The sequence below is a fragment of the Elephantulus edwardii genome, unplaced genomic scaffold (genome assembly GCF_000299155.1).
Source record: "Elephantulus edwardii isolate Elephantulus edwardi_28Jun2011 unplaced genomic scaffold, EleEdw1.0 scaffold00213, whole genome shotgun sequence".
In the NCBI taxonomy this organism is placed as follows: Eukaryota; Metazoa; Chordata; class Mammalia; order Macroscelidea; family Macroscelididae; genus Elephantulus; species Elephantulus edwardii.
In genome coordinates, this window is record NW_006399963.1 from 4143782 (window position 1) to 4171124 (window position 27343).

The window sequence follows — 27343 nt, forward strand, 5'->3', positions numbered from 1 at the left end:
TCTTGACGTTGAGCCTTAGTCCATACTGAAGGCTGCAGTCCTTGACCCTTCGCAGCAAGTGCATGAGGTCCTCCTCAGTTTCAGCAAGCAAGGTTGTGTGATGATTTTATTGTCTGTATTTATGATTGCTTTTCTTTGAAGGCTTCAAGAAATAGAATTAAGAAATAAGTTAAAAGATGCAAACTTTAAAAATTATGTTGGTCTCTGTCAAATTGTCAGGTGTTTTAGAAAGGTGAATAAAATCTGTCACTGGAAAAAAAAATCTGTCACTGGCATTGGCTTGGAGAATGGGCACTTAAATATGCTGTTGACAGTGTGTGTTCCTCTGCATTTGTGGATTGTCATCTAGAATAGCTATCAAGGTGAAGAAACTAATGTGTTCTCTGATTTAGCAATAATACTTTGGGGAAGTCTGTACAAATAAAATAACTAATACTTAAGGATATGCACATGTGTATATTTGCTATTGTTGTTATTATGTGCTTTTGAGTCAATTGCAACCCATAGGAATCTTATGAACAATGGCTCTAAACCTAGCCCTATCCTGTGTCATTCTCATTATCTCAAGTATAGTTAAGCCCATTGTTACAGTCATTGTATCCATTTATATTTATATTTATATCCTTTCCCAGCTTAAGGTCCTTCTCTAAGGATTGGTCCCTCCTAACAACATTCCCAAAATAAATGAGATGAAGCTTCACCGTACTTGACTCCAAGGAGCATCCTGGTTTCTCCAAGACATGTCTATTTGTTCTTTTGGCAGTTTATGGGATTTTTAATACTCTTCTCTGCCACAGCTCAAAGGAATCAATTCTCCTATTGTCCTTGGTAATTTTCCGACTTTCAAAAGCATAACAAGTAATTGAGAAGACCATGACTTGTCTCTGTCTTACTATTTAAACCAACATCAGTGTTCTTTATAGCACTTTTGGAGAGGTCCCTGACAGCACATTTTCCTAGTGTAATACATCTTTTGGTTTTTGGACTCCTGATACCAGAGGTGCTGATTGTGGATCCAAGTATGATGAAATCGTTGTCATTTTCAGTCTTTTTCTTTCTGTTTCCATTTGTGTTGCCTGTTGGTCTAATAGTGAGGATTGTTATTTTACTGATGTTGAGATGTAATCCATATTGAAGGCTGTAGTCTTTGATCTGCAGCAAAGCACTTTTAAGTTCTCACTTGGATCCAGCAAGTTGTGTCATCTGCATAATGTAGATTGTTGACGAGTCTTCCTCTGATCCTGATTCCACATTCTTCTGAATTAAGCCCAACTTCTCCAATGGTTTCCTCAGTATACAGATGGAATAGATATTGAGAAAGGATACAGTCCTGATAGATACCTTTCTTGATTTTAAACCATGCAATATTCCCGTTTCTCTGACAACACCCTCTGATCTAGTAAAAGTTTCACTTAAGCACAGTCAAGTGTCTGGGATTCCCATTATTCTCAATGTTTGTCTTATTTTGTTGTGATCCACAGAATCATATGGCTTTGCGTAGTCAATAAATGCAGGGAGACATCCTTCCATTAATCTCTCTGATTTCAGCCAACATCCATCTTGACATGAGAAATTATATCCCTGGTGCCGCAGCCTCTGCCGAACCCATCTTGAATTTCTGGCAGCTCTGTGTTGATGTACTGTTCTACCCATTTAAAAATAACCTTTAGCAATATTTTGCTTTCATTTGATATTAATGATATTGTTCAATAATTTCTGCTTTCTGTGGGAACACCTGTTTTGAGGAATGGGAATAAGTTTGGATCTCTTCCATTCAGTTGGCTAGGGAGCTGTCCCTTCTAGATTTCTTCGCACAGCCTGGTGAGCATGTCCAGGGCCACATTTGTTTGTTGGAACATCTCAGTTGCTTTTCCATTAATTTCTGTGACCTTATTTTTCTGCCAGTGCCTTTAGTGCAACTTAAACTTCTTCCTTCATTACCATTGATTCTTGATCATTTCTGTTTCCTGAGATGATTCTATGTCAACCAACTCTTTTTGGAATAGTTACTCTACATATTTCTTCCATCTTCCTTGTTGTTGCTTCCTGGATCATTCACAATTTAGTGCTGAGCATCTTTCAGCATTGCAACTTAAAGTCTGACTTTGTTCTTTCAGATTTCAGAGTCTCTATTTTTAATACTAGAAACTCTGAATATACCAAATGACTTACTTATGGTGGACTTTATACCATAGGATGTTATACAGATTCTACAAGTAATGTTGTTATTGTTAGGTAACATTAAATCCACTGTGACTCATGGTGGTCTTATGAATAACAGATCTAAACCTTGCCCTGTCCTGTGCCACCCTCATCATCTCTGATATACTAAATTCATTTTTACAGTCACTATGTCAGTCTGTCTTGTTGAAGGCCTTCCTCTCATTGACCCTCCACCTTTCCCAGCATAACACTAGCTCCTTCTGTTAATATGCCCAAGTTTGTGAGTTTTACCATCTTAACTTTCAAGACATACTTGTTCTTTTGGCAGTACATGGGTTATTTGTACCTTTCTCCAAAACCACAGCTCAAAGGCATCAGTTCTTTTTCTGTTATCCTTATTTGTTGTTCAGCTTTTAGGTGCATGGGAAATAACGAAAAGTCCATGGCTTGTCTCAGGCACACCTTAGTCTTTAAACTGATATCGTTGCTCTTTAGCACTTTGGCGAGGTCCTTGACAGCAGATTTTCCCAATGCAACACTCATCTCTGTAAATGTCGATGTTGATTGTAGATCCAAATAAGATTAAATCGTTAATGATTTTAATATTTTCTTCATCAATCATGATTTTCCCTATTGGTCCAGAGCTGAAGTTTTATTTTCTTGCTCTTGAGATGTAATCCATAGTGAAGGCTACAGTCTTTCATATAATACAGCAAATATTTCAAATCCCTTTCACTTTCTGCAAGCAAGTTTGTGAGATCTGCATAATACAGGTTGCTTATGAGATTTCCTCCAATCCTGATATCATATTCTTTTTCATACAATGGAGCTTCTGTAATGATTTGTTCAGCATAGAAATTGAATAGATATGAAGAAGGGATACATCCCTGTTGTACACTTTTCTTAATCTTAAACCATGCATTTTATACCTTTGTTCTGTTCAAACATCAGCTTGTTAGTCTAAGTATAGGCTTCAAGTCTAGATATGTGTTGTTTTGCTATTGAAGTAAGCATTGGTTGAACAAGCATTACAAAAGTATGTGAATAGTAAGGATCTGTCCACTTGTATTTTAAAGTGAAGAGAGCACTGAATGTATGCATATATCTGTATGTAGCCTAGGAAAATGTCTTGGACTGTGCATACCAAGCTTAAATTAATTATCTTAAGGAATTTAGGTTGGGATAGAAAATTGATGTTTAAGTACAGAACTTTTAAATATTTGCTTATGTTGTAAAAAAATGTTGAGGCATCATTTACTTACATTTAAATGCACTCTTAAAGTACAGCTCAACCTGGAACTAAGTTCACTCCTATAGCTCAATTCTTTTTCATAGATAGGTCTAAGGTAGATAGTAGCATGAGGTGCAACTTAAACTCTTTAGACTCTTTAGAATAATCAACCAGAATAATCAGTCATAGAAGATCAAAAGAATAAAACTCAGAAGTCAGGAAAGAGAAGAAAGAAGAATTAATGAAGTGAGACAGAGGGGAAAGAAGAAGGGTGCAGTGACATTGTGGGATTGTATTGCCTTAGAATATAATACGTATTTAAATAACAATTTTTTAAAAATTTTTTTAAAATAACAATTTAGAAAAGGAAATTGAAATGCCATCAGTGCCTTTTAATATGTTCACAAAGTTGTACAAAACATACCATTTTTCTACTATCAAAACATTTTCTTGATTTATATTGACTTCGTATAACAAGTTTCTCAAACTTTGGTACTCCTTTAAAAACAAGTAGCTGGCAAGTTTATAAAAAATTCACAAAGTAAAGTATGAAAATAGATGGCATTATTATTCTTTTCAGTGTCCAAAATATTAAAAACTCTTGTTGCCTAATTGATAACATGGATCAGTAGCCTGCTGTGAAAATACCTGCCTTTATTGTTCTCTCCTCAGCAGTCAGTGTTAGGTCAAACAAGATGAGAAAACTGCCACCATTTGGTTTTTGCAATTCTTTGATCAGCGGTGACATTGGAATTTTTTCATACTTTATAGACATTTTTATATTTTTCTCTTTTTTTTAATTTCTGGCACTGTTTACTATTATTTATCCATAACCTGTGTATCTAGCAATTTATTTTATAATAATTCCTTTCTCCATATTTTTCTGTCTTTTTTGGATGTTGGAAGTCTTACATTAAAATTATTTAAAATTGTGTTTTTACTTTTTAAAGATTACTTTTCTTCCATATTTAGAGAGTTTATGATGAAGAAGTGGAAGAGCCAGTACTCAAGACTGAACCAGAAAAAACAGAACAGGTACTTGTATTAATTTGTCCTTCAGCTTATGTTCTTGATTAAATGTGTTCTGCCCATCTCTTAAGATGCTACCTGGAGGGGTAAACACTGTATTGGGGCCCAGGTGGTATTGTTTTGTTGGGGTGGGTGGATAGTCAAGCAAAGGGGAAAAACTGCTGCTGACTGCCTAATAGTTGCATCCTTTTGTTTACTTCTGAATTTTAGTATGTTATATAGTATGTTTTAAATAGTTAACTTATAATTTTAGTATGTTATGTAGTATGTTTAATATAATTGACTTATTCATTGCAAATATGTTTTATAAGAAACATAAACACAGGTTATATACATGGACTTCACCTGATGGTATACATAGGAATCAGATCGATTACATCTGTGGAAAGAACCGTTGGAGAAGCTCAATATCAGCTGTGAAAATTTGGCCAGGTGCTGATTGTGGGACATACCATCAACTACTCTTACGCAAATTCAAGCTGAAGCTAAGGAAAATGAAACTGAATATACACGGGAACCAAATATGACCTTGATTCTGTCCCACCTGAATTTCAGAACCATCTCAGGAAAAGGTTTGAGGCCTTTCAGTGAACACCAATGAGTGCAGAGCAGATGAGTTGTGGGATGATATCAAGATTATCATCCAAGAAGAGTACAAACAGTCATTACAAAGACAGAGGAGGAAGAAAAGACCAAAATGGATGTGAGAAGAGACTCTGAGTATTGCATTGGAGTGACGAGAAGCCAAAGCATAAGGAAGAATTCAAGATACTAAAGAGCTGAACAGAAGATTTCAAAAGGCAGTGTTGGAAGACAAAGTGAAATATTACAATGAAATGTGCAAGGAGCTGGAGTCAGAAAATCAAAAGAGCCAAACTCACTCAGCATTTCTTAAGCTCAGGAAACTGAAGAACAATTCAAACCTCTAGTTTCTATAATTAAGGATGCTTTTGGCAGAATATTAAATGATCGAGGAAGTATTAAAAGAAGATGGAAAGAGTCTACAGAGTCACTGTATTGAAAGGAATTGGCAGACACAGAAGAATTTAATGAAACACCATATGAGCAAGAGCCTATGGTGATGAAGGAAGTTCAAGCTGGTTTGAAGGTAATAGCAAAAAAATAAAGTACCAGGAATAGATGGTATACCAATTGATGTATTTCAACTAAAAGATACAGCCCTGGATGTGCTCACCAAGTTGTGCCAAGAAATGTGGAGAACCACTTGGCCAGCTGACTGAAAGAGATCTGTATTTGTTTCTATTGCAAAGAAAGGTGACCCAACAGAGAGTGGAAATTATAGGACAATATCATTGATATCACATGCAAGCAAGATTCTACTGAAGATTATCCAAAAATGACTGGAACAGCACATCAGCAGAGAACTGCCAGAAGTCCAGGTTAGGTTTAGAAGGGCTCGTGGTACTAGAGATATTGTAGCTAATATTAGATAGATCTTAGCTGAAAGCAGGGAACACCAGAGGAATGTCTATCTGTGTTTCATTAATAATGCAAAGGCATTTGACTGTGTGGGTCATAACAAACTGGCTGACTCTGAGGAGAATGGGAATCCCAGAACACTTGATCGTGCTAATGCAGAACCTACACTTGGACCAAGAGGCTCATCAGAACAGAGCAAGGAAGCACTGCATGGTTCAAGATTGGGAAGTGCGTACGCCAGGCATGTATCCTATCTCCATACCTTTTCGACCTGTATGCAGAACAGATTATCCGGGAGGCTGGGCTCTATGAGGAGAAGTGTGGCATCAGGATTGGTGGAAGATTCATTACTAATCTGCATTATGCAGATGACATAACCTTGCTTGCTGAAACTGAGGAGGACCTGAAGCGCTTGCTACAGAGGGTCAAGGATTGCACCCTTCAATATGAATTAAGGCTCAATATTGAGAATTGATGCCTTTGAGCTGTGGTTCTGGAGAAGAGTGTTGAATATATCATGGACTGCTAGGAGAACAGACAGGTTTGTCCTGGAAAGGGTGAAGCTGGAATGTTCTTTGGAGTCAAGGATTCTGAAGCTTCATCTGACATACGTTGGGCATGTTGCAAGGAGGGATTGGTCCTTAGAAAAGGACATCACGTTTGGGAGAGTGGAGGGATGGCACAGGAGAGGAAGACCCTAGATGAGAGGAAGACCCTAGATGAGACCCTAGATCGATTTTGTGATTGGATAGGATAGGTGGGAATGAGTGTGTCTGAGATGGCAAGGTTTGCACAGGATAGAACAGCATTTAGGGCTCTTGTACATAGGGTCGCTATGAGTCACAAGCAACTCGATGGCATGTAACAACAGTGACATCAAGAAGACAAAGATTCTTACCACTGGATCAATTGGCAGCATCAGGATGGATGGTGAAGAGATTGAGATTGTTCACTGATTTAGTTTGCTTGGCTCCACGGTCAACACTCTTGGCACCAGCAGCCAGGAAATTAAAAGACGTTTTGTGATGGGAAAGTCTGCTGTTAGGGACCTCTCCAGGGTACTGAAGAGCAATGGTGTCACTCTGGAGACTTAGGTGTGCCTGATATAGGCCATGGCCTTTGCAATCACTTGTTATGCATCAGAGAGTTGGACAATGACTAGGGAGGATAGAAGGAAAATTGAAGCCTTTGACTTGTGCTGGAGAAGACTATTTAATGTACCATGGACTGCTAAAAAATGAACAGGTTCATCCTAGAGAGGGTTAAACCAAGCTGCTCCTTTGAGGCAAAGATTCTGATGCTTTGTGTGACATACTTTGGACATGTTGTAAGGAGGGACCAGTCCTTGGAGAGGGATGTCATGCTTGGGAAGGTGGATACACAGTGCAGGAGGGGAAGACCCTTGATGAGGTGGATTGATTCAGTGACTGGGGTAATTGGGTGGGTGTGTCGGAGACAGTGCGATTGGCACAGGACACAGTAGAATTTAAGAGCTGTTGTACATAGGGACTCTATGAGTCACAAGCAACTCAACAGCATATAACAACAAAGTATGTAGGTGAAATCCCTAAATCCTGGCTTATGAGTTGTTGTTCAGGAACATGAAGGTGGAACTAACTCATAGCCAACCCTCCAGCAGATTTTCAGAGACATGAAATCACATGAGAGGAGATTGCCAGTCTTCTCCCATAGAGCACCTGGTAGATTAATAGCACAACTCCTTACCAACTAGACCACCAGTGGGTAGATAAAGTAGATGTTGCCATTTTCCCCCCTGTAAAATGCTAATTAGTGTGTATTTTTGGTTTTATCAGCCACATGGGTCTCTTTATATGTTTTTATAGCTGCTCCTTAAACACTAGAAAACCTCTGTTGCTTCTCAGGCCATAAGCAGGCCTTCTGCATCTTGATTGTGATTTCTTGGCTTGTGGAATAGAGTGAAATACAGAAGCTTTTTTTAGTCATTTTTTCGGAACTGTATAGCTAAGCCTGTTATGTGACTTAATAGAATTTCACCAGCCATCTAAATAGTTAATCTGGGAGTCCAGTAACATTTGGAAGGAAATCTCAATACTGGCCTTGTAAGATTCTTTTTCTCTATTCATTCAAGAAGGGTGACCCAACAGAGTGTGGAAACTATAGAACCATATCATTGATTTCACATGCAAACAAGATTCTACTGAAGATTATCCAAAAATGACTGGAACAGCTCATCAGCAGAGAACTACCAGAAATCCAGGTTAGGTTTAGAAGGGATTGTGGTACTAGAGATAATTGTAGATAATGTTAGGTGGATATTAGCTGAAAGCAGGGAATAATACCAGAGGAATGTCTATCTGTGTTTCATTGATTATGCAAAGGCATTTGACTGTGTGGATCGTAACAAACTGTGGCTGACTCTGAGAAGAATGGGAATCCCAGAACATTTAATCGTGCTAACACGAAACCTATACTTGGACCAGGAGGCAGTCGTCAGAACAGAGCAAGGAAACACTGCATGGTTCAAAATTGGAAAGGGCATATGCCAGGGATGTGTCTTGTCTCCATACCTTTTCAACCTGTATGCAGAACAGATTATCTGGGAGGCTGGGCTCTATGAGGAGAAATGTGATAATCAGGATTGTTGGAAGATCCTTCAGGAATTTGCATTTATGCAGATGACACAACCCTGCTTGCTGAAACTGAGGGGGCCCTTAAGCACTTGCTGCAGAGGATCAAGGACTGTAGCCTTCAATATGGATTGAGGCTCAATATCAAGAAGACAAAGATTCTCACCACTGGACCAATTGGCAACATCAGTATGGATGGTGAAGAGATTGAGATTGTTCACAACTTTAGTCTGCTTGGCTCCACAGTCAGCACTCTTGGCACCAGCAGCCAGGAAATTAAAAGATCTAAGGGAAAGTCTGCTGTTAGGGACCTCTCAAAAGTACTGAAGTTCTGTGGTATCTCTCTGGGGACTAAGGTGCGTCTGATACAGTCCATGGTCTTTGCAGTCACTTGTTACGCGTCAGAGAGTTGGACAATGACTAGGGAAGATAGAAGGAGAATTGATGCCTTTGAGCTGTGGTGCTGGAGAAGAGTATTGAGGGTACCATGGACTGCTAAGAAAACAAACAGACTCATCCTGGAGAGGGTTAAACTGGGCTGCTCCTTGGAGGCAAGGATTCTGAGGCTTCATCTGACATACTTTGGTCATGTTCTAAGGAGAGACCGGTCCTTGGAGAAGGACATCATGCTTGGGAGGGTGGAGGGCAGGCACAGGAGGGGAAGGCCCTCTATGAGGTGGATTGATTCAGTGAGTCGGGTAATTGCGATGGGTGTGTCGGAGACAGTGAGATTGGCACAGGACAGAGTTTAGGTCTGTTGTACATAGGGTCACTATAAGTTGCAAGCGACTTGCCAGCACAGAAACAGCAACAACAACATTCATTCACATCTGCTTTGATTCTTATTATTCCTACAAGATTAAATTATAATAAGTAAATAATTCTTTAGTCTGTATACATTTGAATACCTCCTGAATGCCACAGGATGTGTTTGTATTGAGGATACATATAGGATGTACAGTGAACATTTCAGAAGTACAGCCCCACTGAGCTACTGATCTAGAGCCTGCCCCGAGGCTTGCAATCTGGGCAAGATTCTCAGAGCTTGTGGTAGAATAGCTCCATTTTACTCTAAAAACAGAAATAATTTCAAATAGTTGGTGTTTTTTCTGTAATAATTTATTATGTTCAAAGCTTTGATACTGAAAAGGGATATTGGAAACCAACTGCATGTTTCTCTATTCCTAGTCTTTTAAGTTAATTTCTTTTTAGAGAGCACATAGAGATTTGCTGTTTATGTATAACATTTTAAAAAATTGTATATTTTGGCTACACTGTGTTAGGATCTGAATTTAAAGTGTTATGCTTTTAGTAAACTATTTTTAAAAATTACTCTATTTCTTTGACATATTTTAGAGATCTAGTACATACTAGTTATTTCATTCAGAACCAGGTATACTAGAGTGGGGGGGAAACACTGAAACCCAACAATAAAACGTGGCTAAGTTTTAGGTTAAAAGACTTCTTTATACTTTAGGTAAAAATGGTAAAACATTTGTAAGATTTCCCCCTTTGGTGTCAAAATAGCATTATATTTTGTTTAATTCCTTCTGCCTCTACTTCTCACTTACTAGCTATGTTTATGTACATTTTACATTTATAACAGTAATAAAAAATCTGCCATTTAACTTTTTTTACATTAACAGTATACATCTGATAGAATGGATCCAGAGGTTCCATTGGTTCCACACTGACAGTGAGCTTATATGTGTCAGCTTGTCTGATTCGACAGTTGCATAATGAAAAATTCAGAGTTTATGTAATGAATCCTCCATTTTTTGCATAGCAGCCTCATCTTTGGGGTGGATGGATATGTAGCTGTGTATCAACTTCTCAAATATTTGGACAAGGAAAAAATGACCCTTAATATTTTTTTCAGTCTTTGTCTACTCACACACTTTTTCTGTGAGGGGACTGTCATTAAGAACTGGAATTAAAGCAAGGGAAAGTCTGGAATATTTTCAGCTGTTGATGATGTATATAGACTTTTTCTGGGGGGGAAAGGAGGAGCATTGTCCTAACATGATATATAAGATAGATTAGAGATGAAACTGGGTCTCTCTGACCTCTCTGGGTATGAAACAATAAGATTTTTGTATTTGTCCATCTTTTTGGTTGTTTGTTTTTTGTTGGATTTTTTTTAAACTAAACAATATAGATTTATTTAAAAAGGTATATCCCAGAGGAACAGGACATCCTTCTTCCCTGGAAAGGAGATAATAGAGGAGACCTGTTTTGCTTTTTAATTGTAATTGGAAAATGACATTTCTGAATAGAGTATTTTTTTTTCTGAGTCTTCATTGCTGCAATTATCAAAGGACCAGTAATCAGTGAGTGGGATTTATCATAGTGAAAGTGATTACCTAGGCCCTTGTTCCTCCAGAAATAGGGAAGTGAAGTGTCACTTAGACTCAGCTCTTCATTGTTGAAGTACTTATCTATAAGTTGTCAAATGGTTCATCATCACCCAATAGCTGTAATTCTGGTTTTAGAGGATGAACTTGAAGATCAAAGACCTTTTGGGTAGTTTAAACTTGTCAAGTAAGTGGCAGTGATGGGATTTAATCTGATGTGGCGTTGATGTCATGTCAAGGTGTTCAGTAGATTCTGTCATTAATATTTTTAATTATGATTTTTTGAACATGATAGGTTTTAGAGGAAACAGTATTTTATTGGGGTAATATCAGTATGGTGGCCTAGTGGCAAGAAGCTGCGATGCAATCCCAAAGGCAGGTGGTTCAAAGCCATCAACTGCTGTGTGGGAGAAGGATGAACAGTCTTCTCCCATGTGATTAACTGCCTCTGAAAACTTACCAAAGGGTCAGCTATTTGTCAGTTCTGACTCTACAGTAGAAAACAACAACAATATCAATATATTGAATGTTTATACTATACTAGAAACATACAAATAAGAAAAAAGTATGCATATATATGTATATATACACACACACATACATATATATTCATTACTGTGTGTAAAATTTTTAAATTTTTTTTTTTTTAATTTAGGAGAAAACCCGGGAACAGAAAGAAGTAGATCTGATTTCTAAAGTCCAGGAGGCCGTAAACTATGGTTTACAAGTATTGGACAGTGCATTTGAGCAGCTTGATATCAAAGCAGGAAATTCAGATTCTGAGGAGGAGGATGCTAATGAGCGGGTAGAACTGATTCTTGAGCCAAAGGTAAAACACTCTATACCCCACTCTATTATTGTTGTTACCTATTAGGTGTTGATAGGAGCTGTGGTTGTATAATGTGCTACATGACATGCTACTAAGTGGACTGAGGTTTGACATCATCAACTGCTACACAGTTGAAAGATGGGCAATCTCCTCATGTGAAACTTTACAATGGAGAAACCCAGTGGAGGATTATTTCCATCCCCACAAAAGGTGATCCAAAAGAATGTGGAAATTATTGAGCAACATCATTAATCTCACATACCAGTAAAATCATGCTGAAGAGTATTAAAAAATGGCTAGAACAGTGCATCACCAGAAAATGTCCAGAAATTCAAGCTTAATTTAGAAGAGGCTGTGGCACAAGGGATATTACTGTTGCTGCCAGACAGATCTAGGCTAAAAGCATTGAATACCCAGAATGTGTTTTGTTTGTTTAGGTGTTCTATTGGTTATGCAAAGGCATGTGACTGTGTGGAGCTTAATCAATTATGGCTGATATGAAAAGAATGAGAATACTAGAACACTTAATTTTATTTATGAGAAATCCATATACCTATACAAAGAGCCACTTTTCATAACAGAACAAGGGAACACTGCCTGGTGTACAATCAAGACAAATGTTCATCAGAGTTATATCTCCATACCTGTTCAATCTGTATGCTGAACAAATCATATGTGAAACTAGACTTGATGAAGAAGAATGCAGCATCAGAATTGGAGGAAAGACTTATCAACATCCTGTGTTCTGCAGATGACAAGAAGGACTGGAAATGCTTGTTGCAGAAGATCAGACTGTAGCCTTCTGTATGGATTTTATCTCAACATTGAGAAAACAAAAGTCCTCACCACTGGACCAGCAGGCAACATTAAAATGGAGAAGAGATTGAAGCTGCCTATGAGTTCATTTTATTTGGATCTACATTCAGATACTCATGTTAAAAGCCATCAAGAAATCAAAAGACATGACATGTTACACTGGGAAAATCTGGTGTCAAGGCCTTCTCCAGAGTGCTAAAGATGTCCGTAATGCCATTTTAAGACCTTCATTTGCTGATGTGGCAAGACTCAAAAGGAGGAGAAATAGCTGCAAACATTTGTTAATGCTTAGAATAGAGAATGTATTATGAATCTAGGACAATTGGAAGGAAGTTGTGAAAAATGAGTAGCATGTTTAAAGATTGATATCTTTGGAAATTAATGAGCTGAAATGGACTTGTCTTGCCTATTTTGAAACAATCATAATCTACTGTGTCAAAAAATGACAAATTGAAGAAAGAATGGTGTCTTGATCATCATCAAAATGAAACTTTTCAAGCTCTGCCCTGAAGTGCAATGTCAGTGATAGTAGCAATACCTTCTCATGATCATTTAAAAAAAGCAACACTCCTGTTGGTTAAATTCCAACTCCTAGTGACCCTATTGGATAGAATAGAACCATCACATGGGGTTTCTGATTATCACATCTCTCTCCTGCATAATGGTTGGTGGGTTCAAACTGCTGGCCTCTTAGTTAGCAGGCAACTACTGAACTACTGAGCCACCAGGGCTCCCAGTTATATAAAAACAACCTGATGATTTATTACCTCTTCTCTGCAATATTAGGATTATTGTTGAAGATCCTCACTTTTTCTTTGGCTTACCAGCAGTAAAGGAAAGTGGTATTTAACTCATATTAAAACTCACTAGAATTTTGTTTCTTTTCTTGATCCTCCTTCTGAACTCTTTAGTATGAGGTTATACTCCTTTCCTGGCTGGTAACCACTGGTAAGGGTTTGCAATTTTTGTAGACACTGTTGAGCACCTAGAAAGAGAGATTCTGTTTGCTCTGCTGTACTTCACTATCTTTTTCAAGGATTTCACTTAAAAAAAAATCAATGAAATTTTGTGCTGACTTTGGCAGCTCATATACTAAATCAGTAATTTTTTTCTTTTCTTTTTTCACTTTCAGTCCTGGTAGGTTTTTTATTATCCACCGTTGTTGTATGACTTGTTAGGGGTAGTTGTATAAAGCAGTATGTCAAGTGGAACATTTCTTTTTTAACCTCTGTAATGACTTACTTTTCCTCTGTCTTTGATCACAGGATCTATACATAGATCGCCCCTTACCTTATTTAATTGGATCAAAGCTATTCATGGAACAGGAAGATGTAGGCCTTGGAGAGCTGTCTAGTGAAGGTATTCATTTTGTATATGAAAGGTTTTCATTAGTTTTAATTTTATATCTTAACTTTTTAAAATTCTTTGAAACTTCTTCAGAATTTAGGACCCGCCAGCATTTATTTCCATTGGTCATGGGATTGCACTAGTATGTTATTAAGGTGACATCAGCCAGGACCTATAGCATTGGAAACCACAGAGCATCCTTACCCTCTTCACCAGTGTGTGCTTCATTCATTCCACATGTATCCACTGAGTATTATCTACATGAAGGTATTCAGTGCATAATAGGAATGTTGTTGCTGTTCCACGCTATCAACTCGACTATAACTCATAAATTACAAGAATAATACCAAGAACTCTTCCTCTATGTCCTTTGGCCAGGTTCACCATTTATTGAGACTTCACATTAGTTCATGATATTTTTAATCATATTTTTCTAAAACTATTGGAGAGACAGTGTGCCCTACTACTATAAATATGTCTATTTATATTTTCTAAAAATAATGTAGGAATAATTTTAAGAATTTCTAAATAGACTATAGTTCTTCCATAACCACAATGTAGGGATGGTGAGCTAAAAGTTTGACTGTTAAGTAATGTTACTAAGGCTCAAATTTTGCCATGACATCTCATACAGTTTTTCTCACTCTTTCCCTTCTCTCTGATCCAGGATGCAATCTACAATCAGAGTCTAGATTATTTAGTCTTTTAATCTAGTATACATTTTAGATTTTTCCTTCCTTTTTACTATCTTTGAAAGGTACAGAGCTGTTATTTTGTAGAATGCTTCTCCATTTACATCAGTTTCGTGTTTCTTCCAAATTGGATTGAGATTATACATTTTTGGCCTTTCATCCCTCAATGAAGAACAAGATATTTACAAAATCTCAAAATATCTTTTTCTTGGTAATATTGTGGTGAGATACTTTGAGACATGGTACATATCCTGTTCCTGACCTTAGGAGCCCAAAACCATTCTTGAGTTTCCAAGGCTATAAATACAAACAGGGGCAGACTACCTTATCTTTCTCCTGTGGAGCTGCTGATAGATTTGAACTGCTGATGTTTTGTTTAGCAAACCAGCAAGTAATGCACTGTCCCACCAGACTTCCTTTTACCACAAGAAGGTTCTGTCTAATTGCATACATGGAGGATAGATAGTTTATCAAAATGTCTGTGATGCAAGTGTATGGTGCTTTAGGATATTGAAGAGGAAGTAAAATTGTTTTCTTATTATTACTGGTGACAGTCTTATCTCTCTTCTGAACAGAAGGCTCAGTGGGCAGTGATCGTGGTAGTTTTGTGGATAGTGAAGAAAAAGAAGAGGAGGTAAGGGCTTTTTTATATAGTCAGGCTATAAAGGGCAGAAAATTTATGGTGTGGGTAGCAGGCTACCTAAATAATGTATTTATGGATTAGCAATCTTTTTTTTATAAATTTTTTCAGAGTGATGAGAGCCTAGTGTTTTGCTTCCACCTGTACCCTTGAAGTCATATTCTTTTCATCCTTACTGCTCCAAGTCCCTTTCACTGTTCCCTCCCTCCCATCTCACAACCAAATCCTTTTCTCTCCCAGTATTTTTTGAAAGGAACAGCATAAATATTTTGGTGACAACTCTGCCTGGGATATACTGCTTTCATCAGTTCTAATAATTCTCTAGAAAAATTGTTTTTTCACTGTAGAAGGATACTTGGAGTGTCTACTTACATTCCAGTGTGCTACAGCCTCCAGTGTTTTCACATTGCCGAGCATAATCTGGCTCTGGTCTAGGTTTCAGGGTCTATGAGCCTTGATCACAAAACTTTTTTTTACATTATTTTTTTTTATTGGTTTGTTTATAAAATTTATATACATTGTCTTTCACTCTGTTCTTCATTCACATGTGTTTCATACAATCATCCTCATTCATTATGTTTTATAAAATTAATCACCATTGACCTTCCCCATCATTATCCTGTCTTTTTGCCCAGATCCTTCTCATTTGCTTTCTGCCTCCCTCCACCCACCAAACTGTGTAGCCTGTGGTTTCACCCCTACCTGTGTTCTCCCCACTTCTGCTCTGAGTTTTATTAGTTTTATTGGTTATCCTTCTAGTTTTACAAGAATGGTCTTATACAGTGTTTTACTAGTTATCCTTCTATTTTTACAATAATGGTCTTATGCAGTATTTGTCCTTATGAGACTGCGTTAGTTCACTCAGCATAGGGCATAGATTCTGAAAGAGAGTTCTTGAGAGTGAGAGTTCTGAAAGGAGATAGTTTTGAATGAATACTTCTCCCTTGAATTTTTTTCCCCACTCCTCAGCCTCTCTACTCGTTCCCTAGCCTCTAAACAAAAACCCCACCAGTAAGAATTAACTTTTTCTTAAATAAATTACTTTAGCTGATGGTCATTAGTGTAATCTTTTGTTTTTAACCATCAATGCTGCTCATTTCCTAATTGCCGAAAGCAGATACTATTACCTTTCCCTTGGAGGAAGTAAAAAGAGTTGAGTATGAATTGTGGGAGATCACAAGCCAACTTTGAATAATTTAATTAAGTGTGAACTAGCTACTTGAAATCCAGTTTCAGAATTAAATATTTGTCAGTCAATACAAGTATATGTCTAAATGATATATATATCAGTCAGTACATGTCTAAATGAGCTGAAAAAATTAATGTATTAAAAAATAAAATTAAAAAAATTAATGTATTAACTGGGACAACTTAGTAATATGGCTAATTACCCCCCTAATCTGCACCTTTGAATGTCAGGTTAGTGGAAAACAGTATAAAAACTTTTCTTCCACTGAACATAAATGTGCTTCAGAGAATTAGACATGAAACTGTTTTGTTTGTTCTGACAAAGCCTCTTCCCCTTCCCCAAAATAGTCAGATGAAGACTTCACCAATCAAAGTGATAATGATCAAAACCAGGTAAGGTTCATGCATTGATGTGACTTTATTTTTAAATGTTAATAGATGTGTAGCATATATATTAAAATTACTTTTGAACATAAATACTTTTATCAATTATGATAAAGAAAATGAGGTTTTTCCTTATGTTGTAAACACAACTTTAAATATATTAGGTATTTAGGTTAATTCCTACCGTGTACATTTTTTACCAGTTTGCCTAATGAATTGGAAAACAGAGCCCTAAAAAGGCCTAGTAACTGGATTATTCCATATATATCCTCCTTTTCTACTATAAAATTTGAGGCAGTAACATTAGAGAACACTGAAAAAATGAAAGTGTGAAGCCTTAGCACAGTGGTCTTAATTTTGTATCTCTTTTATGAGCATCTTTTTAAAATAATATGTATATTTTATTCTAAATAGTATTACTATTTTCGTGTAATTTGCTTTGAAAATTTAAGTATGCTGATACATGATACTGTCATAGTTTATTTTTATGTTTTTTATTTTTGAGGTAATAGTATAGTCAGTTTTTTAAGACGTAAAAATCCCTTGCCTCCTGTAGAACAATTTCCTGAGAAATAGAATAGTGATGAGTTATCGTAATGACTCTTGACACTGTCCTCTTAAGGAAATTCCACTTTTCAGATTATCCTTACTGATTATCCTGCAGGTTCATCTGTGTTGGAATTGGACATCCTACTTCTTGTGCCATTGTCTATGTACAGTGGTATTTCAAGTTTTTTCTTTTATAGTTTAATTACCTGCTTGAGAAATACTTTTGCACAAAAAAATTTAAACTATTACATGAAGTTTACTCTTCAGATAAACTTGGTTGTTTTTTAAAATTTTATTTTATTGTAGTTATTTTACATTAAAAGGGTTTTTTTCCACTGTATTTCACACATTCCTCCATTTATAGTACAACATATTGATTTCTAATTGGAAGGAGGAGTGGCATCCACTTCCGTAATAGCTTGCCTCCGGAAACCCTGTGAACCTGGAGAGAGGATGAAAGGCACCCAAGCGTTGAGGACTCTCCTTCATAGGGTCGCTATGAGTCACCTGCGACTCGACAGCACTTAACAACAACAACAACAATGATTTCTAAAACACTCGCACATTATTTTGTACTCTTTAAGTTAGACTAGTGTTTGAACTAGTGTTACCTTGTTCTTGAACAAACTGATTTCTAAATTATAAGGATTAAATTAATTAATAAAGTACATTTAGCATCATATCTCTAGCCTAGTTTCTTGATTTAAATGTTAATTTTTTTTAAAAAAATGATATAGATTACACATGTCAATGTCTGCCATTCTTGTCCTAGCTTTACATTTTCACTGGTTAATTGGTTCCTAATATGGTAGTCTCCAGGTCTTTTTCTTGGTTTTACCAATATATCCATATCCATAAAAATAGTATTTTTCAAGTGTATAAGGGCAGGTGTCATGCTGTAGAGAGCTGTTATGCATGTTTTCACCTCTCCTATTTTAGACGTCTATTTGTTACAGCATATTCCTTTCAGCAGTTACTCAGCATTCTTTCCAAGATAAGCTTTAGTTTCTTTTTCTATTGATAAGCATTATAAATGTTTTAATATTTTGTTCTTACATTCTTAAAATGAAAAAAAAAATCCAACTTATGTTTGTATTGTTCTAGTGTTATTTTAAAATAGAAGTAATTTTTTAAAGCTGCTACTTTTTTTGACGAAAGAACCTAAAGAGTAATTACAGTGTTTGTTTCTCAGCTTGATGATTGTGTCTAAGAGTCTTATCTGATGCTTTGTTTTTATAGCACACAGCACAACTGAGTGAGGAAGAAGACGATGATGATGGCTGTGACCTTTTTGCTGATTCAGAAAAGGAGGAGGATGATATTGAGGATGCTGAACAAAGTGCTCGACCTGTAAGGATGCTTGTGGCTGCTATTCTTACACAGGGCTTTAGAAAGAGTGCTTAGGACTCATCCCTGTTATAGTTAGTGATGCTTTTACATTTTTCATTTGGCATCATATTTGTAATCTCATTTATACATTTTTTTTTTTACTTATTGTGATATAGTGGATTTACTGTTCAAAATTACTTTTTTAGGCTATTGCTCTTTTTTTTTCTCAAGTTTTTTTATTATGCTATTTTATTTACAAAATTCTAATGCATTTTTTCCAGAACAGATTCTTCCACTTGCCCTTACTCCCCACCCATCATTTATACTTTTGAAAATAGCAGTGAACCCCTCAAATTTTCTTACACGTACCAAATTTATCTCAAATGTTAAAATTTTGCCACTGAGCTCATTAAGAATGGGGGGGGGGGGAGAATAGAATAATTTCCAGAAGTTTTAAGGTCCTGATGGCTTTTCCCCACTACTCTCTCCCTGGAACACTTATGTTAAATAGTTTTCCAGGCTAATTTTTCAAGTATTAAAATGAAATATTAAAACAGTAAGGAAACAGCATCACCCTTTTCCAAGAACATTTTTTGAAACCTGTTTCTCAAGGGATCCATACAATTCCCTTAATGAAACCTTATTTTGCCTCAGTTCATTTTGCTTGGTATTTATTCCTCATGGTTTTATTAAGTGTCCAAAAGTTAAGCGAGCTCTTGTCTATGTTACTAAAACAGTGATTCTTTTGATATCCTCTGCTTGTAGAACGGAAGTAGACCTACATCGTTTGCTGATGAGTTAGTGGCTCGAATCAAAGGGAACACCACCAGCCAGGTAGCTGAGAGCCAAACAGGTAACTCCCAGAGCAGAGTTGATGAAGGTTGGGTGAGTGAGAGGAAAAGAATCATCTCCAAGGTTTCACTGAGAGCAGATTTTCCTTTTCCATGACAATAACAGGAGAGAGGATTTGCTTGCATGTTTACCAATTGGTTTTGGTAATAGAATAATATAGACCCCCTAAGAAAAATGTGTATGTACATATCTACATGGCATTTAGTATGCATTTTCAGGTGATTCATGGATACCCAAAAGTATGCCAGGATTCAAAGATTAAGAATCCCCAGTTTCATATTCACGCCTGACGTATATTTTGAGTTCAGAAAAATGATACAGTATGTTCTAATGACTTAACAAGGTAGAAGAAATAAACCTGCTAGGCATGTGACCCTGGTGGGATGTGCTATTCAGGTGAAGCTTGCTTTCCTGAAAAGATACACTATTGCATGCCTGTGAAATGTATATAAAATGCTTCACACTCTGCCATCATCTCCATGATGGGTTATGAAGAAACTGATCGCAAAGCTGAATGTCCTGCTCTCAGTTTAGGAGAAATGAAGGTAGCAGACATCTGAATAAAGAATTAACTAGCTGCCTACTAGGAAGTGCTAGTGACCGTACTGGGAGGGAGTTATACTGCCAAACCAAAGGTTCAAACTGACCAGCGTCTCAGAGGGAGAAAGATAAGCAGTTTCCTCCCATGTGATTTACTGCCTCTGAAAAACAGCTGTAGGGTGACCTGTGAGTCAGTTCTAAATCCACAGTACATAACAACCACAGCAACAACAGATGGCTACTTGGAGGAGACAAAATATTGTTATAGCTATGAACTATTTGTGTCCTTATCCATAGGGGATGCAAAAGCCTGGAAGACACTAAAAGAGAAAGAAAAGACAGCTTTGAACGGTAGGCTTTATACCTTGTTTCTAATTGTTTTAGAAGCCTCTCAACTTGAGAATATGACTTATTCTTCTGAGACTTATTCCTTGGAATGCTGAGAAATGAGGCCATTCACTTTTTCCAAGCTTTATGGGAGTTCAGAGGACAGGGGTATGGAGTCAAAATCCCTGTAAAGATTTATGTGATTTTTTTTAAAAAAAAAGATTTATGTGATTGTTGTTGTTGTTATTATATGCTTTTGAGTTATCTGTGACTCATTGCAACCCTATGTACAGCAACCCTAAATCTTGCTCTATCTTGTGCCAGTCTCTGAGTCTCTGACACACTTACGCCCATAAACCCCAGTCACTGAATCAGTCCATCACATCGCGCGTCTTCCTCTCCTGTGCTTGTCCCTTCACCTTCCCAAGCATGAAGTCCCTCTCTAAGGACTGGTTCTTCCTTGCAGCATGTCCAAAGTATGTCAAACAAAGCTTCAGAATTCTTGCCTCCAAGGAGCATCCTGGTTTCACCCTCTCTAGGATGAATCTGTTTAGTCTCTTAGCAGTCCATGGTATATTCAATACTCTTCTCCAACACCACAGCTCAAAGATATCAATTCTTCTATCATTGCCCAGCTCTCTTGATTCACAGCAAGTGATTGCAAAGACCATGACCTGTATCAGGTGCACCTTAGTCTCTAGACTGACATTGTTGCTCTTCAGTATTTTGGAGTAGTCTCTGACAGCTGACTTTCCCAATGCAATTTGTCTTTTAATTTCCTGGCTGCTGGTGCCAAGAGTGTTGGTTGTGGAGCTAAGCAAACTGAAGCTGCTGCTAATCAGCCCAGTAGTGAGAATCTTTGTTTTCTTGATATTGAGCTACAATCCATATTGAAGGCTGCAGTCCTTGACCTTCTGGTGGCCTAGTGGCAAGATGCTGCACTGCAATCCAGAAGGCTACCAACTGCTCCAGCTGCTGAGAAGGATGGCATTCTTCCCCTGTGCAATTAACTGCCTCTGAAAACCCACCAGAGGGTCAGCTATTGGTCGGTTCTTACACTACAGTACACAACAATTTATATGATTAAATTTTATAAAAAGCATCTCCAGAAGTGATCTAGGGATTTCCTAACTTTTTTTTCAATAACGTATATCAAGTCCTTTTGTAAAAGGTAATAATGGTTGTTAATTATTGTTGAGTCACCTCATACCTCATGACAACTCCGTATACGGTAGAACTAATGATTACCCACTCTTGAGTCATCCCCCTGATGCACTCATGGATCAGATCTTTGTCATTCCTTAGGTTTTTTTCTGCTGGCTAATTTTTTCTTTTTTTTTTTTATTAGATTGCAGGCCTTTCTTCCTAGTCTGTATTATTCTGAAAGACCCACTAAAACTTGTTCAGCTCATAGCAACATACAGGTTTCTACTGATAGGCATATTGTGTTGCTGTGCACAGCAACATACAGGTTTCTACTAATAGGCATATTGTGTTGCTTTGCATGAGATGCATTGGCTGGGAATCAAACTTAGTTTTCCTTTCCACAGGAAAGGAAAGAATTCTACCATTGAACCATCACTGCTCCCAATAAGCTAGTAACATCCTTTATATTACCACCATGCAAATCTGCAACTCTTTTGTCTTACCCTTAAGTTCTTTGTAAGATGGATCTTGAATGTGATAAATGAATGCTTATACTTTGTTTGAAAGAAAGAACTCTAGATGCTGGGTGTTACCTAAAAGATTCACCTTGCACCAGACATTACAAATATGAGAGAGTCTTCTTTTGAGGGAATTATGGGTCTTTTTAATGGATTCTGTTTGTAATTTAGTAGATTGTTCTCAAGTAGTTCTTGTTAAGTGTGGCTAAATATACTGCATGCCAATTTTGGAGTTGTCCTAGAGGCTAAACCCTGGAAGTTGGGTTCCAGACTCCTATTTAACTCTACCTGAAGCATGCTATTTTCTCTTTCCCTAGATGAAGATGATAACTTATTTGCTCCCCCAAAGCTGACTGATGAAGACTTCTCCCCTTTTGGATCTAGAGGCGGCCTGTTTAGTGGAGGGAAGGGACTTTTTGATGAGGAGGATGAGGTGAGTCAGAAGTCACTAGAGGTATTGGGTCCACAGAGAAAAATTATACTTTGGTTTTCTGATTTGGAAAATGTGGCTTTTTGTTTAGAAGTTGCTTTTGCTTACATAATTTGGGACAGTTTGAACTAAGAGTTATGGGTAAAAAAAATATTATGTCCAAGGGAGCTCTGGTATCCTCGTGGAAAGAAGCTGCACTGCAATCCCAGAGATAGGTGGTTCAGATCCATCAGATGCTCCACTGGAGAAGGAGGGGAAATTTCCTCTTGTATCTGTTAGATCTGATTTGACAGTACACACAAAGAAAATAAATTAAAAAAAAAAATACTATGTCCAGATGAACCTTGTTAGATGTAGAGAGGTTTGAAACTGGTAATAATTTACTTCACTGCCAATTGTTTCTTACCTTACCTATTCTGTCTTTTTTGTATCCTGAATGGTCTTATATTTTTTGTCGGGCTAGTTGTACCATAGTCTTCATTTAGGAACTGTTTTTCTAACAGGACTTAATTTCCTGATAAGTAGCTTTAAACATCACAGAATACTTTTATTTAGAATTTTCTAAATGCAGCCAACCTTTTTTTTCTGCTTTCAAATTTTGTGACATGTACCTTATCCTAACAGAGTGACCTCTTCACGGAAATCCCAAAGGACCGGGAAGTCCCAGACTCTGCCTGTGAAGGTGAGCATGAAGGACTGATGCTGTCATTCAATGCATGCATTTCTCACTAAGAGATGGGACACTTGAAGTTGTTTTGTTCCTGAAAAAGGCTCTCTAACTTGCAAAGGGGCAGGACCTTTTCTTCCACTGATAAGAATAATCAGAAGGAGACTACAGTTTTTCACAAAAGCAAAGTATTTATTAAAAGAGGAGAGGAGCTGGGAGGGAAGGCTTCTAGAAAGGAGACATAGAGTAGCAGGAAACATCCCACACCACGGTCCGAGCAGAACGAACTGCAGGTTTATAAAGAGAATTAGGCAGCAAGGAACTTCTGTTTATTCATAAAGGGAGTTGAGGAACTCTAAGAAATAGATTCACACGGAAATGCACACATAGCCAGTCCTTCCGAATGAAATCTGCTGCAGAGCAGCCTCTGGGCTAAGAGGCATCACTGTCTCCTTTTAATCCTTCCCCAGATAGTTTGTTCAAATAAGGTCAACCCTCTGCTATAAATTATTTTTCTGTACATGCTCAAAAAAATTGGTTGGTATTTCTTAGGGTGAGATGGGATACTCAAAGACAGAATCTGATCAGTAACTTAGATGAAATCAGAATGTCTGGATTTAGCTGTTCTGGAGAGGGTAAAACAAAATCACTCCTTGGAGGCAAGGATTTTGAAGTTCTATTTCACATACTTTGGGCATATTGCCAGGAGGGATCAGTCCCTGGAGAAGGACATCATGCTTGGAAGGGTGGAGGGACAAAGCAGGAAAGGGAGACCCTGGATTGGCACAGTGTCTGGGGTTACAGGGCCAGGTGTTTCGGAGATAATGAGATTGGCTCAGAAAAAGAGAGGATTCAGAACTGTTGTACATAGGGTTGCTTTGAGTCACAGACACGTAACAAGTACAGAAAATAAAATATAATTCTGTCTTACATCTTCTTTGTTAGGTAGGAAGGAAGTTGTGTTTTTTCCCTCCTTGATTTGGTTAAAAACAGTTCATTTTTACTCATTCATATTTTACTCATAAAAAAGTGCCAACTGTAACACCACATCACAGCCTGACAGGAAAAGTATTCTATAGTAGTGTTGAGAATATTTGAATGTAATTACTTTTAATTCAAATAAGCACTTATAAAATTCTGCATGATACAGAGATCATTAAGGCCCTAAACTAGATCCCCTATGCTAGGGATGCCTAACAAAACAGCACAAAGTAGGTGGCTGTAGAAGAACAGAATTTTACTATATTACAATTCTAGAGGCTACATGTCTAAATCTCTGTCTCCATCACCTTGGTTTCTTTTAGTGCCTTTGAGAGAGGAACTTTCCTGTGTCCCTTTTCTTATTTCTGGTAGCCACTGGAATTCTTGACATCCTTCTGCTATAATAATAGCAGAATAATAATAGGTGCTGGTATAGGTGTATTTTGATGTTTTTTACATCAGTAACTAGTTTCTCTCTTGGCTGTTGGTGTTTTCTGGTAATTATAGTGTCTCACGTTTTATACTGTTCTGTTCTGTTTGTTCAGATGTCTGTCCATCTGTTTATAACTCATTTTCTCTTTTTAAAACACTACTCAAAAGAGATTACAGTTGGGGTTCACTCTGTCTACCCTGGTATGACATCGTATAACATAACTGATTCCAGACAAAAAAGGCTCCCATTTCTAAGCATAAGTACAGGGATTTGTATGTGTTCTCTCTTTTGGAGGACCAGTTCAATCCAAAACATTGGCTATACATTAAAATCACCTGTGAAATTTTTAATACCACTTTTAAAAAGATATATAACTCCCTAGAGATTGTATTCTGTTAGATCTGTAGGTTTTTTACTTTAGATTTGTGGTTAGGCATTGAGAAGTGATTATCTTAAGTGAGGCTATGTCCCAGGCCGTGTATTGTCAGAGTTGGTTTTTTAATATAAATATAAATATATATAATTTCATCTTTCTTGATTTTTTTAATTTATTATTAATTTCAATGAAAATTTACAGAGACTTTGGTTTCCATTCATTCATTGTTGCACTTTTCTCCCCTCCCAACCCTCCCCCCTAGCACACTACCCTCTTGGAAAGTAAAAGAAAAATTCTTTCATTGTTTTACAAACCCTCCCCCAGGTCTACTCCACTATGCAGCCTTCTCTCTGGACTCCTGTCATGTATTGTCAGAGTTTTGACCACTTTGAATCGGTTTGTCATCATGTTTGTGATGATACTGACAGACTTGACTGGCATCCTGTTTGTGTTTTGAGGTTTTTTTACATCAGTAATTAGTTTCTCTCTTGACTGTTGATGTTTTCAGTTAATTATGGTGTTGCATCTTTTTATGCTGTTCTTTTCTATTTGTTCATTTTTTTTCATAAATTAGATGAATAGCATGAGAATTCATTTTAGGAGCTCTGATTATTGTCCCCTGGCTTTCCCATATATATCTTGACCCCAGCCCCTGCTCTTTTTTTGACCAGAGTCACAGGGGACTCTGGGATGCACAGTGTGGATGCTGTTATTCACAGGAAACAGCATCATTACAGCCATAAAAAAGAAAGTCATTGAGTATTTTTAAAGTCTTGCTTAGGAAAAATTAATTTTAAAAGTTTTATATTGTTGTTGTAGTTATGTGCCGTCGAGTCGCTTGTGACTCGTGGCGACCCTATGTACAACAGCCCTAAACTCTGCTCTGTCCTGTGCCAATCGCACTGTCTCTGACACTCCCATCCCGATTATCCCAGTCACTGAATCATTGCACCTCATAGAGGACCTTCCCCTCCTGCACCGTCCCTCCACCCTACCAAGCATGGTGTCCTTCTCCAAGGATTGGTCTCTCTTTACAACATGTCCAAAGTATGTTAGACGGAGCCTCAGAATTCTTGCCTCCACGAAGCTACCCGGTTTAACCCTTTCCAGGACGAATTTGTTTGTTTTCCTAGCAGTCCATGGTTCTCTCAATACTCTTCTCCAGCACCACAGCTCAAAGGCATCAATTCTCCTTCTATCCTCCTTGGGCATTGTCCAACTCTCTGATGCATAACAAGTGATTGCAAAGACCATGGCCTGTATCAGACACACCTTAGTCTCTAGAGAGACACCATTGCTCTTCAGTACTTTGGGGAGGTCCCTAACAGCAGACTTTCCCATGGCAATACGTCTTTTCATTTCCTCGCTACTGGTTCCAAGAGTATTGACTGTGGAGCCAAGCAAAGTAAAGCTGTGAACAATCTCAATTTCTTCACCATCCATCCTGATGCTGCCAATTGGCCCAGTGGTGAGAATCTTTGTCTTTTTGACATTGAGCCTCAATCTATATTGGAGGCTGCAGTCCCTGACCCTCTGCAGCAAGCGTTTCAGGTCCTCCTCAGTTTCAGGAAGCAGGGTTGTGTCATCTGCATAACGCAGATTGTTGATAGATCTTCCACCAATCTTGACCCCACATTTCTCCTCATAGAGCCCAGCCTCCCAGATAATCTGTTTTCTGCATACAGGTTGAAAAGGTATGGAGATAGGATGTATTCCTAGCATACGCCCTTCCCAATTTTGAACCATGCAGTGTTCCCTTGCTCTGTTCTGATGACTGCCTCCTGGTCCAAGTACAGGTTTCGCATTAGCACGATCAAGTGTTCTGAGATTCCCATTCTTCTTAGACTCAGCCACAGTTTGTTATGATCGACACAGTCAAATGCCTTTGTAGTCAATGAAACACAGATAGACATTCCTCTGGTATTCTCTGCTTTCAGCCAAGATCCATCTAACATCAGCTACAATATCCCTAGTACCACGACCCCTTCTAAACCCAGCCTGGACTTCTGGTAATTCTCTGCTGATGTGCTGTTCCAGTCGTTTTTGGATAATCTTCAGTAAAATCTTGCTTGCATGTGAAATCAGTGAGATTGTTTTATAGTTTCCACACTCTGTTGGGTCACCTTTGTTTGGGATAGGAACAAATATATTAGCTATGTATTTTGTTGCAGATATGTCAGGGCAGTGGGTATAATAAGGGAAGTAATTTTCTTTGTGAATTTTCTCTCATTTTAGAATCTTCATCCTCCAAACCTGGAAAGAAAATCCCAGCAGGAGCTCTCTCTGTATTTTTAGGTATCTTAGCTTAGAGGTTATCTTCCTAAAAACTATTTATGTATTGTCATTTTAAAAGAAAAATGTTGCATGTACTGGCTTAAATACTTGATTGCTTTAGAGGACACTACAAAACTTAGGAGAATAAATTTGTCTCTGAAGTTTGCTGTTGGTCTCCTAGAATTCAATGATCTTGAGT

The 27343-nt window shown here is 37.6% G+C and overlaps 1 protein-coding gene across 4 annotated transcripts in view; it reads left to right on the top strand.

Annotated features, from left to right (window-relative positions):
• FAM21C (family with sequence similarity 21, member C) overlaps positions 1 to 27343 on the top strand; it is a 156768-nt gene that overhangs the window by 33976 nt on the left and 95449 nt on the right. For 3 of the 4 annotated variants that reach the window (XM_006897713.1, XM_006897714.1, XM_006897715.1), the window contains exons 3-13: positions 4367 to 4429; positions 11482 to 11655; positions 13737 to 13830; positions 15086 to 15150; positions 16687 to 16731; positions 18511 to 18621; positions 19366 to 19453; positions 20290 to 20343; positions 22301 to 22437; positions 23038 to 23095; positions 27106 to 27165. In XM_006897713.1, the coding sequence (XP_006897775.1) occupies positions 4367 to 4429; positions 11482 to 11655; positions 13737 to 13830; positions 15086 to 15150; positions 16687 to 16731; positions 18511 to 18621; positions 19366 to 19453; positions 20290 to 20343; positions 22301 to 22437; positions 23038 to 23095; positions 27106 to 27165 (949 nt within the window). The remainder of the gene's footprint in view (positions 1 to 4366; positions 4430 to 11481; positions 11656 to 13736; positions 13831 to 15085; positions 15151 to 16686; positions 16732 to 18510; positions 18622 to 19365; positions 19454 to 20289; positions 20344 to 22300; positions 22438 to 23037; positions 23096 to 27105; positions 27166 to 27343) is intronic. The other variant, XM_006897716.1, reaches the window with a different exon arrangement.